The sequence below is a fragment of the Notothenia rossii genome, assembly GCF_949606895.1.
Source record: "Notothenia rossii genome assembly, chromosome: 8".
Lineage (NCBI taxonomy): Eukaryota > Metazoa > Chordata > Actinopteri > Perciformes > Nototheniidae > Notothenia > Notothenia rossii.
Genome location: NC_136906.1, coordinates 7,461,508 through 7,475,890, shown reverse-complemented (window position 1 = coordinate 7,475,890; position 14,383 = coordinate 7,461,508). Strand labels below are relative to the sequence as shown.

At 42.2% G+C, this 14,383-nt stretch overlaps 2 protein-coding genes across 2 annotated transcripts; one reads left to right on the top strand and one right to left on the bottom strand.

The window, feature by feature from the left end:
- The first annotated feature begins 382 nt into the window (after window positions 1-382).
- On the top strand, window positions 383-6,567 carry napsa (napsin A aspartic peptidase). Its single transcript, XM_079644463.1, has 9 exons — window positions 383-561; window positions 888-1,056; window positions 1,644-1,767; window positions 1,856-1,974; window positions 2,226-2,425; window positions 2,823-2,945; window positions 3,627-3,771; window positions 3,933-4,031; window positions 5,791-6,567. Exons 1-9 carry the CDS (start codon window positions 494-496, stop codon window positions 5,950-5,952), a joined length of 1,209 nt encoding a protein of 402 aa, XP_079500589.1. The 5' UTR covers window positions 383-493; the 3' UTR covers window positions 5,953-6,567.
- Window positions 6,568-6,642: 75 nt separating this feature from the next.
- Window positions 6,643-13,134, bottom strand: mief1 (mitochondrial elongation factor 1). The gene is made up of 5 exons (XM_079644449.1): window positions 12,996-13,134; window positions 12,563-12,716; window positions 11,566-11,746; window positions 10,612-10,883; window positions 6,643-9,836 (listed from the first exon to the last, which is right to left on the bottom strand). Exons 2-5 carry the CDS (start codon window positions 12,707-12,709, stop codon window positions 8,997-8,999), a joined length of 1,440 nt encoding a protein of 479 aa, XP_079500575.1. The 5' UTR covers window positions 12,710-12,716; window positions 12,996-13,134; the 3' UTR covers window positions 6,643-8,996.
- Between the last annotated feature and the right edge of the window lie 1,249 nt (window positions 13,135-14,383).

The following is a 14,383-nucleotide window of genomic DNA, read 5'->3' as shown; positions in this document are numbered from 1 at the left end:
TCTTTAATTTGATTAGGGAGGGATGCATGGCGTTGTCATTCATTAGGCTTCCCAAATGCAACTAATTATTTACCAAAACAACATGTCCGTCATCAAAACCACTGACATTTGTTTGGTTACTCGACTTATCTGTACGCAGTGTGTGTGATAAAGCTTAAGGGTAACGTGTTTCCATAAACCGCTGAAGTTTCTAAAATGAACACAATGTGCTTTTATGTGTCATTCATTTCAGACTCACAGTACAACTCGTGACCCAATGCACCGGTAGGTCATGCCACATGATTGCCATCCTCCTCGACCAATCAGGACGCCTGCCTAAATATTTTCAGCCAATCACTGAGCCGCCTAACGGGGAAAACCGAGTAAAGGCGGAAGTTGCCGAAGCGTTCCCACTCATCTTTCTGCGTCAGTTCAAATAGTGAAGTGCTTTTTTTGTGGTGCTAAATTGCGGAAACAATACAGAAGTGTGTGATATTTCAATACCAGGACAGAAATGGCACGACTGGAGATGTTTTATATCATCGGGGCGCTGCTGATAACTCAAAGCGTCGCCATATTCAGGTAAATACGGTTTATCAGCTGGTGTTTTGGCATTAAAAGTGGCCTAAAATAACATTGAACTCTTAAATGATCACATAACGGCGACAGGCAGCTTTGAATGAAGGTTAATGCATGCATGGTGTTTGTGTTAACTTCCTTGTTTTGTTCGAGAAGCCACACGTATTAGCAATCGGTGTTTAAAACATGCTAAAATATACAGTACACTTTAAATAAAAGTTGAACAGTTTGTACATTTGCATTTGCTCTGTACCAGGAAGTTTTCTCGCAAATTACGCAATTGCATGCTTTTGGCCGGTGCATTTAATTGAATAATATTTTTATTTCAGAGTTCCGCTTCATAAAACCCGGACCATGCGCCGCCTGATGATCGACAATGGGAAGCTGTCCCTGCCAGAGCTGAGAGCTTTAGCGACGGGCAACGGAGCTCCAGAGAGTGCCCCCTCCCCCTCTCCCTCCCCCAAAGTGCCCGTAGAGAGACTCACCAACTTCATGGATGTGCGTAAACTACAGTGCATTATAATTCATGCTTCTTCTCTCAGTCTTTCTTCACTCAACTGCTAGAGGTTTATAGTTAGTGAGTACAGTTGTATTTCAGGAAGGTTTAAGAGTTAATAGGTATACACTGTGGGTAAAAACAGTTCACATTTGACAAGTGTCATTCTCCAGTGAGAAAAAGGAGGAGGAAAAATGAGGTTAACATTAGTTGTCGGCACCCACGTCCCACGGTACCATGGGTTGACATCAAATGTTTCTGTCTTTTCTTTTAAATGTATTTTATGCATTTATTTGACTGGAACCAATGCAAATAATTTAGTGTTTGTGATCTAACACAATAACTTGCTGATCATTGCCCTGTTAAGGCCTTGTAGAAATAAAAACTCATGACACAACCGTTGTATTCCTATATAGGCTTTAGTTCTGAGTTTTAAGGAGCTGAGTGGACAATTTGATCATATTTAAAGTAACAATAAGTGCACGTTTTTGTCCAAAAGGTTTATTTGAAACATGCTTACAGTCAATATTATGAATCCTTCTGGTGCTGGGGTGGTTTCATCTCATTGTGCTCTACTGTCTCTCTTTAGGCGCAGTACTTTGGTCTGATCAGCATCGGGACCCCTCCTCAGGCCTTCACGGTTCTGTTTGACACCGGCTCGTCCAACCTCTGGGTTCCCTCCATCCACTGCTCCTTCTTCGACATAGCCTGCTGTGAGAATTGGGAACTGACTCATTCAGCTTGCTTTGTGTTCTGTATCTATTGAAATCTGTTTTTTAAACGACTGTCTCGTGTCATCAGGGGTTCATCATCGCTACAACTCGAAGAAGTCGAGCACATTTGCTAAGAATGGCACAGCGTTCTCTATCCGGTACGGCAGAGGCAGCTTGTCTGGGTTCATCAGCGGGGACACGGTCTCTGTGAGTTCATAAAAACATTCACTGCTCACTCACACAGCGTTAGTTTGTGCAAATAAAAAATATGTTTGGCTTCCCTCATTGCTATGGGAGCCTGAAGGTCACTGGCACAAAAATATCTGTTTCCCTTTTTATTAAAGAGGCCCTATTGTGCTTTTCCCTTTCCAGTAGTATGTTATACAGGTTTTTCTCCACATTGTAACTCCATCTTGTGTGTGAGTTTTTGTTTGTATTGACGTCCCTCTGGTTTGCAGGTTGCAGGTCTGCCTGTCCAGAACCAGCAGTTTGGCGAGGCGGTGAAGCAGCCTGGCATCACGTTTGCAGTGGCTCGGTTCGATGGGGTCCTGGGCATGGCCTACCCCTCCATATCAGTCGCTAACGTCACCCCGGTGTTCGACTCGGCCATGGCTGCCAAGCTTCTGCCCGAGAACATTTTCTCTTTCTACATTAGCAGGTTTGTGTCTGACAGGAAACATGCAGAATTCCCCGTCTAACCCATCCTACTCTGATAAAGATTTCACTCCTTGTGTAAAATGCTTTTATTCATTTGTATTTATTTTACTATTATTAATTTATTTTTTATAATCTTATTTATTTCCTTATTTTAACTTATAACTTTTACTTTATTTTATACTTTATTTTATTTCCTATTCTGTTTTACCATATTATTATTTGTCTTTTGAATGGAAGAGTCCTATGTCAGGATATGTCTTGATTTATAAAAATGAAAATAAATGGTTAAAAAAAAATGCAGAATTTAGCTTGAAGTATATAATTTTAAAGATGTTTGCAAATGTTATTTGTGTATTTTTATAACAATGATTTGTTCTTCTGTCCACCCTTTCTCTCAGAGACCCTAAAGCAGCAGTGGGGGGAGAGCTGATTCTGGGAGGGACGGACCCTAAGTACTACACCGGAGACCTGCACTATGTTAATGTCACACGAAAGGCCTACTGGCAGATCGAGATGAGCGGGTGAGAAGGGACCTTTTGTTGCTTCATTTCTAACTAGTAACTGAAATCGGGTAGATGAGGTTGACTCACATCCTGTTGTCACTTCTGGTTTGATCCCGCCCTTTACCTGCTAGTGGAAAATAGTATTCTGACTGATGAGGAAAACATTTACTTCTGATAATTTACTTCTTCCCCAATGTGAAGGACTCTCAAAATACCAAAAACATGATGATGCACAAATCAACCATTCCTTAATCTCTAATACATTATTTTTAATTGATTAGGAGATAGTGTTTTCTTGGTCATAATCAGAAACAAGTGTATTACCAACATACTTGCCAACCCTCCCGATTTCATTACCCTCTCCCGGTTTCCTCCCGGGGTCATATTTCTCCTGCATTTCTGACAAAATCAGATTTACACACGACTGTTTCCACTCGGACTTTATTACAGCTACACCATTTTTTGGTTTCCATGGTAGCGCGTCTCTTTAGTAGCGCGCAACAAGATGGTCACAGAAAAGCCCACACATAGTGGTTGACACGTGCGAGGAATTTGACTTGATGTCATGGTGCATACGTAAAATGATGGAGAACTATTTTAATAAAAAAATATAGTAAATGTGTGGTCTGCACAACAGTAGCATGTCAACACATTTGTAAACAGATGTTGTAAATACACTTTTTGTCCCGCCCCCTGTAGAGTTGGAATTGGGGAACAGCTGACTGTCTGCAAAGGTAGTTGCCAGGCGATTGTCGACACGGGAACGTCCCTCATCGTCGGCCCTAAGGCTGAAGTCAGAGCGCTGCAGAAGGCCATCGGTGCTCTGCCCCTGCTGATGGGAGAGGTGGAGCTGATATGAAACAAAGATATTAGACAGAAGACCTCATGCTTTAGTCTCCATCTTGTATTCCAGATGTGCTTTTTAAAATCAGTCCTGATGAATTTTTTTAAGTGGTTGTTTTTTTACAGTCTCTTGAGATAATCTTATTCTCCTCTCCTCTTTAGTACTGGATCGACTGTAAGAGGATCCCATCCCTCCCTGTGATCTCCTTCAACATCGGAGGGAAGATGTATAACCTGACGGGAGAGGATTATGTCATGAAGGTAGGTCGCTTATTATTTAACAAATCCCATGAAAGCATAGGCGGCGCGTGAGGCTCAGGTTTGGGAAGGCTAAATAACTTTTTGTTTACCTGACGCTGCCCGCCTCCGGCGTGTATAGAAAAGAGATCAACTCAGTGAAAGCACCGCCTGCTGACCAATCAGAGCTCAGTGTGCAGAGTTTAAATCTATCAAGTCATATTACAGGATAAAGGAAATACAGTTTTAAACTGCCGTATGCAGAGAAGATGCCGACGTGTCACACTTATCATTCATATCACACTGATATCACATCATCAATCAGATCATCGATCATATAATATCACAATATTTCCTTATCTGAGTCAGCTTCTCGAGCCGTAGCTATCTGGCCGTGCAACACTTACATTGTCACATATACTGTATGCAGACGTATTATTTTAAGCAACACATTAAGTTGACAAAACACTCAACTCAAATGTTAATATTATTAAAGTCAGATCCACTCGTGTCTTAGATGGGGCAGTGATATCATAAACCTGTTGTACGCTTTCAAACATTCGGTAGTTATTTTTTAAAGATTTGTTCTATATTCACCTTGCAGGTGCAACTATGTGGCTTGTATCCTGGATTATATGTTTAAGTCATGGATGTTTAAAGTTCATATTTGTCTAATATTAGTTTAATTTTCATTAATAAAGTATGACGCTGCGCTGTCAGTACACTTGTCCCTGTTTGTGATTGGTCCAATGTAGCTAACCCCGCCCCTTTCACGTGGACGCGCTCTCAGCTGGAGAGAGAAACCCTGGCTTGATTTCCCGAGTTGATAACCAGCGTCGTAGGACTGCTTAGCGAGATCTCGTTTGTTAGGGTTAGTTAAGATAACTCAAACGTATCCAGGGTATGTTGAACTGGCTTCGTCGTACAGGGCACAGGTGGCTGCATAGCAGCGCTAATGTCAAAGACACAAGCATTATACATTATAGTTTTCTTTTACCAGGATGCAGTGACACAAATATTTGGGAAGGTTTAGCCTTCCCTAGCCTACAGTACCCGCCGCTCCTGCATGAAATCCCAACCAGTAATGCCTTGACTTTGATTGTATTGTTAAAAGAAGTGTTTCTGTAGCAAAAGCCTACTGTGGCTTATTCCTCTGTGCCATAGAGCCCCATGTTACTGTATTATCAAACACTTCCCTTTTATTGATGATGCGCTTTAGCTAGTCAACTAAACGGATGCTAACCCTAGCAGTGAAACAAGTATTCAAATGCTTTATTCCAGTAAAAGTACTATTACTTAACTGAGAAAATACTTTTACGAGTGAAAAGAAGTGAAGTGTTTTTTATTATCTGGAAAGTGTACTTCAATGATTAAAAGTGTGACCTGAACAATCGATAGTAGTTGCCAATTAATTGTCTCTCTTCAGCTAATGGTATGGTTTCAGTGCTCCTAGTATATATTGTTGGGTAAACTGTTATTTGTAACAAAGCATCATATTTCATAAAGTTTTTTTAATGCAAAATGTATGTACGTAACTATGTTTTTTTTACACTATTAAATACTGTTAATATATACTTTAATTATGTGACCATCTATGTTTCCTGCAGTTATTGAATTGCCCATTTTACTGCACTGTTAGTGTACAGTTTATTATTGTGCTGCTGTGGTTATTGTGTTTCTGTAACTCTGGCACAACAATTTCCTTCGGGATGAATAAAGTCTTTTCTTCTGCTGAAAAAAAATAATAACAAATAACAAATATTTGCTTTTTTTTTAAATGCAGGAGTCTCAGATGGGTCAGGCCATCTGTCTGTCAGGCTTCATGGCGATGGACATCCCGCCCCCTGCAGGGCCGCTGTGGATTCTTGGAGATGTTTTCATCGGGAAGTACTACACCGTGTTCGACAGGAACGCAGATCGGGTCGGGTTCGCCCCCGCCAAGTAGCTCCCTGACCACCGTGGGGAAATATGTTGCACTTCTTCTCATTTCTAGCAGTTCTTTAACTTTTTCAAGGTGGCAACAAACCAAGCTAAAGGTCAGCGTCAATGTCGCTTTATTTCAACGGCAAGAATGTAGTGTTTGATATTGCTGCAACACCTGGTTTGCCACTTTTTTAATATATTTCCCATCTGCTTAGAATAATGAGGTTTACATGAGGAACTGGCTGCTTACGAGTGATGCAGATGCTACATTAGCCAGATGCTACATTAGCCAGATGCTACATTAGCCAGATGCTACATTAGACATTTCAACATTTAGCAAGGGCTGTAGATGTTCGGCCGCTGAACAAAGGACTGCTTCCCAAAATGTGTCTTTGAATCCAAGTTTGAGCATCTTTGAAATGGCAGGATTCAATCAAAACTATGCAATTTGAGCAGGATTTCTTTCTTTTACAAGGTGGAACAAATGCAACTTACTTTCATTTCGAAAATGTCCTGCTCCCAAAGTCTAATAATGAATATTATAATAATGATGTTGTCGCTTAAGGTATCTCAGGATGTTTGTCTTGCTATGTGAATTTTTATGACCAAATATCAATGAATTAAATATTTAACAATATTGGACGGCTGAGTGTTTATTGTGATCTTTGCTTTCAACACTGCATCCTTAGAAGAAAAAACAAATAAGAGAATATCATTTGTAATATTTTAATGGAAGTATACAAAGTGCTGCCGCGTTCAACTCCAGAGCTGAACTAAGAGAGAAAAAGAAGCGAGGCGGGGGATGGGGAAACACAGCATGCAACAAAGCGTATGGCTAGCATGAACTCCACAAGGTAGAGGTAGTGATCTACTTTGTTTTTTTGTTTCATAATGACAATAGAAATGTGGCAGTGACTCCCCTCCACTCTGACAGCATGTCGCTTCATATAGACCGGTCTACCGTGAGTTCATTTTAAATCCAGCACAAAGCACTTCATGAAGCGGTACTTTACATGGTGAGTCTAATGCAAATAAAATCACGCTCTTTTTGGTAACAAATGTACAATACAAAAATATTCACCTGTTCTCTGGATGATTACTAACTGAATGCATAAATAACCCTGCATATTGCACACTGTACACACTGGGGGGTTGAGGGCTCTGTCACTGCATTGATTTATCATTCCAAGGCTAAAAGTGAGAACAAAAAGCAAACATGAGTTTTGGACATGTTGTCATTTCACAGTGACACACATTGTTGTATTGACTCCACCTGCAGTGTAGCAGGCTAATCTAGCATATAACTGAGTAGATCCCTCTCAGATCAAGATCTAAAAGAGATTAGCACCTGAAATCTAGAGATATAAACCGATTTGACAGGAGAATCACAACAGGTCATGTGATGGTGTCAAACACTTCATAAACAAAGGCCCAGGACCTGTGGGTTATTCAGAGGGTAGTACGCACTTAAAGCGTGCACAGGTATGCACAAAGATAGAGAAATAACTCGACAGATGTAACGGGCTCTTTGTTCTTCATGCTATCGGGACAGGAAATGAATACTGAGACTAATTCACCATCGACAAACGTTAGTACCAGTTTAACAGCTGTGTGTCTGGAGTAGAGATTTCTCAAAAAGGGGACTATTAAGAAATGTAGAAGATGAGGAAACCTGGATTGAAACTAAAGCAAAAACTAGAAGACAAGAACACTTCCAGTTGAGACACTTTGGATAAACCTACGAACATTTGGAAAGTGCAAAAATAACCCGAGATTAAAGTACGTTTGGTTTTAACTTAGATAAAGCATATTCGTTATATGAACAAATGTGACTGGAGAACCAAACCTCCTGACATGACAGAGAGCGGCTGTTTTACACAATTCTCGCCAAAAATAAGGGAAAATGGTGAAGCTGTATTGTTCCAAATTTCATGGACAATTCAGAAGCTTCACATTTTCTATTTATGGCTTTACATCTGATTCATATTGAATGTGAGATACGATGACATCAACATACACTTTCTTATTCCCCCGGTTGATTTCTAGATAAGCTGCACACAGTCCCATCACAGATCCCATTCATAAATCTTCAACGCAGCCACTGTTTTAATGAAGTTCTGACACAGCTTGCTTTCGAACTGAACACAGTAGAGCAGTATTTAATGAGAGAACGAAAGGTGGATGAACAGAGTAGGCTTGTCTCTTTTGCTCATTGACATTTTATTAGCTTTTGGATTGGCATACAATCAACATCCTGGCATCCGTCAGTGAACCACTGCATGGGAGCGCCTTGAAGACTCCGACAAGATGAGAGGAAGACGCATGTATTATATTCACCTTATTATTGTGAGTGGTGCAGGCATGATGATCTTTTCTAGGCTAATGTGGAAGTTAGCATTGGATTTTGGAACATGCATAAAACAAGCTCTGTGGTAAAGCTACAACCGCTAAGCTAAAGGCGGCTAATGTTTGGCGTGATGACGTTTAATAGTCTAATTTAGCCACTTGTTAGCAACCGCCATTTTTTTTTAAGACAGAAGCTTGAGCTATTCCCTAGCAGGGAACAAAACATGAATATATCTCTTTAGCTTCTGTTAACCACAGACCTTATTTCAGGCATATCAACAAAAACACATCCAATAACCGATGATGTCAAGACGAGAAAAGCTTCAGGTGTTAAAATGCTGAGTCATTTCCAGGTTTTAGGACTCATTCCTGCACCACCCTATGCAGCATGCACTACCTCCACAGAGATGTATGTTAGTGTGTCTCCTCTCAACTTCATTAATACAATGGCTTTGGTGAGATCCATCAATGGGCCTTAACGGAGATAAAATACTTTTTGCATGAGAACAAGACAAACATCTTTCATGTCAAGACGTATGTTAACATTTAGTAGCTGCTACAGTGTGCATCACATTTTCTCACTGATGGCGTTTTGGACTCCATGCAGTATTTCCCGCTCCCAGAACCATGTTATGTCGAGGTCACCATCGCCCACAAATCAGTGTTGATTGAAATCCCCCGTTGCCGTTAGTAGTGATGTTTTTTTTTAACACGAGGTTGTCACGGTTGTGGCGGCTCTTCCATGTCTGTTCTCAGCAGCCCCGCCGGATCGGACAGGGCGCAGTAGAGCGTGTACCCCAGCTCGTCCACTTCCTGTTCCGTCAGCTCGCAGAATAAGTTCACTTTGGGGCTGAGGGCGCAGGGCAGCCTCCCGGCCTCCAGGTGTCCCACCAGCGCTCGCAGCAGCTGGAGGAAGCGGTCGGCCAGCGCCTCCTGCGTCCAGTCGCCCTCCTTCTCGCACAGCAGCAGGATGCAGTTGGTGAGCTGGCTGGCGTTGAGACGGTTCAGAGCGGGGTTGAGTTTGCACATTGCCTTCGCCAGCTTCAGGCAGGCACACCGACACCCTCCGTCCTCCTGGTCCAGCGCCCTGAGTCGCGCCGTCTCCGCCACTCGAAAGCTCTGCCTCCACAGGTTTTCGTGACGCTCGGCGACGAGACGATGAGGTTTGGCGATCAGCGAGGTTCCGTCCTCCATCACGAGTAACGGCAGGAAGTCCACGTACAGCCTGCGCTCCGTGTCGTACTGCACCTCCAGGGTCAGCGTCTCTGAGGGAACCACGGGGCGAATAATGTAGTCGAGGACGCTGCCGATGGCGGGCCAGTTGATGGAGCCCGCCACCAGTTTGTCGAAGACCTCCAGGACTGATTTGGGGGAGAGGTAGCCTCCCACCATGCAGCGGTCCCAGTAGCTGCTGTTCCGAGGGAAATACTCTAAATTCTCCCTGCGGATGAGCCAGAAACCCGGGACGTTCATGATGGTGTCCTCGCCGGGGATGGACGACCACAGGTTCTTCTCCAAGATGAGAGGCACCATGAGCTGGGCGTGGTCCGCTGTCACCACCTAGAAAATAAAGAAAGATTGAATATATTTTTTTTTTCAAGAATATTGGGATATCTGATACAAACCATATTGCCCACCTCTCACATAAACCAATCCAACTTTAGTTATATAGCACATTTAAAAACAACAAAGTGCTGTACATCAATTCAAATATAAAAAAGCAGCATAAATACATTTAGACAAAGCCGATAGGACAAAAAGAAACGAATGTTAAAGCACGAGACAATAAAACCATACTTATGACTCGTACATTTTTATATACAAAGCCATGTTCGGGAAACTTCCATCTTATATCTGCTCCCTGATCTCACAGAAAATTATAAGTGGTTACTGCCTGAGATCGAATGCTGTTGTTTTATTGAATGTGCCAACTGCTAGGACTGTCTTAGGGAAGACAGCTTTTAGATGCGCAGCTCCACTGTCTTGGAATAGTCTGCAAATTAAATGGAAACTGAGCGATCTGGTGCCACTACATGTTTTTAAAGCTCGGTTGGATGCTACTCAATCGGAAGCTATTGGTACCAGTTTATGTGGATAATGCTGTATGATGTCCTTTTGTTGTTCTATTTATGTTTTTATGTTTCATGTGGAACTACTTGAGCAGGTCTCTCTTGAAAAACAGATCAATGATCTCAATGGGATTCATCTGTATAAATAAAGGTTTGAAATGAAATAGCCGCAGACTGAAAACCCTCATACATGATGTAAAAACATTTTAAAAACACAACAAAAATAGAAAACTGCAATTTAGAAAACACAGACTGTTTGCTCTTACCTGCAGTTCGTCATACAGACTGCCACTCAGGTACATCTCTCTGAGCGGCATGTCGGGCAGTTTGGCGTGAAGGAACACCCGCAGCTCGGCACAGATGTCCAGCGCCGCCCTCCTCGCCACAGCCTGCTCCTCGGTGGGGATGTTCACGTTACTCTGGTAGAAGTCCAGCAGATGTTCCTGCAGCGACATACGCACCCGGGCCTTCTGAAGGTCCGACTGAGAGGCGCCGCTGCCTCCCACCGCTGATCGACCCACGGCCCTCCGTAGGCAGTCTGAGGAGATGAGGAGAAAGGAGATGAGAGAAATCTTCTTTATACACCATTACAAAATAAGGAGTTTTGAATAGAAGGGAGTTAAAGTGGAAAAAGACGGAAGAGGCACGGGTTTGTTTTCTACAAATACTAAATAGGGGCTTCTATAGTATCTAAAAATATATACCTAACTATGGCTGCTCAATTCATCGTATTTTAAATCGCGATTATGGCTTGCAACGATTACGAAGACAACGTAATCGAAATAAAACGATAATGTTTTTATTATTACTTTTTTTTTTTGGTTTTTCAGTTGAATTATACTTAAAGTTCAGGCTAATCAACTTTAAAAACATACTGTTCACATTTTTTTTCTCCAATGAATGGATGTTTTCAAAGTCAATGAATAATCGCAATTACAATTATTGACCCAAATAATCGAGATTAGGATTTTTGCCATAATCGAGCAGCCCTATACCTAACTGATGTTTACAACTGGCTAACTCACTACTGAACAACAGTAAAGGAAGACACCCACACCCACTGTAAAGGAAGAGCAAGAGTCCTCCAAGCAGGCGGTCTGTCAACAGATAAAATGACAGCTGGCTGAAAGTCTAAACCACAAAATAGGCCGCTCAAAAATAAAAATAAAAAGACACGTGAGACAAGGACATGGGAATGATTTAGCTTCACTTTTCCTCACCTGGTTCAAAAGCATGAGAGGAAGTGGGCAGATTCTGCAGAGACCGGCTCACTGTGGACTTCATGTCATGGTTCAGCACCCGGGGAGATGACCCCATCCATGCAGGCTCCTCCCAGCTCCTCCTTCCTGTCTGCTCCATGTTGGTCGGGCTGTTGGGAGTACTGATGGCCCGGTCGTACATCTGCACGGTAAAGAATTGCATCGTACGGATCCTTAGTATTCTATTTCTACCATATTCTATTTAATTGTATTTACTTGTACTATTTGATCTGTTTTATTGTGTTGCACTGTTGGAGGAGCCTGTGACCTTTCATCGACATAACTACACTGTAGCTATGCACACTAGGGCTGTCCCCAATACCATTTTTTGGGCTCCGGATATTCGTAATCGGCAGCGAATATTCCTTCCCCGAGGCGGGGGGGGGGGGGTGCGTAGTAATCAGCAGCGAACCACTTCAACACGTGTATTTCGTTTTATTCACGGCATTCATTTTGTCATTCTACAGTATTGCTGTTTTATAGTTATTTGTTAATGTAACCCAATTTGTGTTCTTTGAAATTGAAAAGGATATTGAATTGTGTTTGTTACTTTCGTTGCAGTTGTATATGTCTTAAGTGTAATTTGGCTTGGCTTCCTATTTATGGACATGCTTTTATTTTGAAGGAGAGTTAGCACAGTTGACAGGAAGTTGTTGTTGCTATGGAAACAACGTGATGGAGATTAATGGAGAAAAAGTCATACCTACATATAAAAGATGGAAAAAGTAAACGATAACGTTTACTGTTAAGCGTTAGCACCCCCAAAGAGGCACAAGCTCTTACGTTGATATTGGAGATTTCAATAAATTCAACGAAATTGAAACCCGAATAGTACTCCAATGAACGAATATTCGGGTACAGCCCTAATGCACACATGACAATTAAATCCTTGAATCCTTAGTAAGGTCCTTTTCATGTCAGAAAATGAAAAAGTTGAGAAAAATCGCTTCTCACTTACTCTTTTGACAGCAAGCGTTGCAATCCCCAACATGGCCGCTCCCCCCACTCCCAGCACGAGCTTAGCATTAGAGAGCACAAAGTCGATGGCAGTGCCGATCCCATTGTCATCTTTCTTGCCTTTGCGGTCTCCATTCACCCCCGCCATCCTGCCGCTGAAGATGTAGGAAATGAAGACAGAGTAAGACACTGGCAGTAAGGTTATAGGGAAATATAAAAAGGTATTTTCTTTGTTAAGTTGCTTCACTCAGAGGCAACTATTGAATATTGCCCCTACACAAAGAACATCTATGAGTAGCCACACCCTACATGTTCCTATGGACGACTTTTGCCCTATTGTGTTACAAACTGTCCTCTTACTCCTGCGAAGAATGTCTCAGATCTAAAAAAAATATAACTGCTGACAAAGAGTATTATCTTATTTGCAAACCTACCTGGGTGACACTCCTCCAGATGACCGTTAACCCTCCTCCAGATGACCCCTCCCCCCCTACATAAGCCCGCCCAATCGGCTGTTGAGGAAGAACTGGCCCCTCTTCAGCGCTTCCTCTTTATCTTGAGCTATTTTCAGGTCTTGGCAGCGGCGAAACTCGCGAGCCACGGCGCGGCGATAGTAGTTGCGGTCGGTGTACTGAAGTTGGCTGCCTGCGCGGAGCAGCGCCCGGTAGAGCTCCAGCACGGCACCACGAGACCAGCCGCCCATTAGAGACCACACATGGACTGGTACCTGGGGAAAGAGGAGCAGGAGTCGATGAAGGACAAGTCGCCCAAATTAAGTTTTTTACCTGGTCTAGGGCAGTGTTTCTCCTTTTTCATACCAAGGACCACTTAACCAATAAAAAAACGCTCGCGGACCACCTAACTCCACAAATATAAAAAAACACAGTTTTTCTAGAACAGATTACAAATAACCTGAAAATGGTACAAACAAGTGGTAACATGTGTGACGAAGGTGTTGCGCTGGGCTATATCATGCAATCGAAAGTGAAACTTAAACTCGCTCCATTGCGGAGATATTCCCGCGAGTGTGCGGAAAACTTAAATGAATTAATTTATTTAAAATGTGAACCACCAGTGGTCCGCGGACCACACTTTGAGAAGCACAGGTCTAGGGCTATAGACACAATATATAGCTGATACAATCACCACATTCAAGTCCCTCCTCAAAACCCAGCTGTTCAGATCAGCCTACCCACTGTAGTGCTACATGTCCCCTGTTACGGTCCTTTTGAACCGTCTTAAACCTTTCCTTAGAATATGTAATGAATGGTAAGGTGTCCTTGGGTGCTTTGAAAGGCGCCTCTGAATAGAATGTATTATTATAGTTTAAACTAGAGATTGTGTTAATAAGCCACAATACAAAAGGATAATAATATACTTGAGGAGGAATAAGCTGCTATAGCAAAGAGCCCAGTGCATTCTGGTTGTTGTAGGTTGTTTTTGTAAACCTTTGCAGCAAAAAAGGGAATTCCACAACCTATTTTCTCTATTCCCTATGATCACGCATCACAGATTTAAAAAATATTTGCAGGAGTTGAGTGACGAGGGAAAGTCAGCGAGGAAAAATTTAGCCAAATTAAGTTTTTTACCAGGTCTAGTGCTGAAGTTTAAACTACAGATTGTGTTAATAAGCCTCAATACAAAAAGGATAATCATATACTTGAGGAGGAGTAAGCTGCTACAGCAAAGCAACGTTTTTTTCTTTTTAAAAACCTTTGCAGCAATAGAGAGGCGAAGTCCCGCCCATCTACCCATGGGACCTTATTTCGGAAAAGTTATGTATTGAAGTCAATGGAGAGAGAAAGATTATCTTTCGATCCCG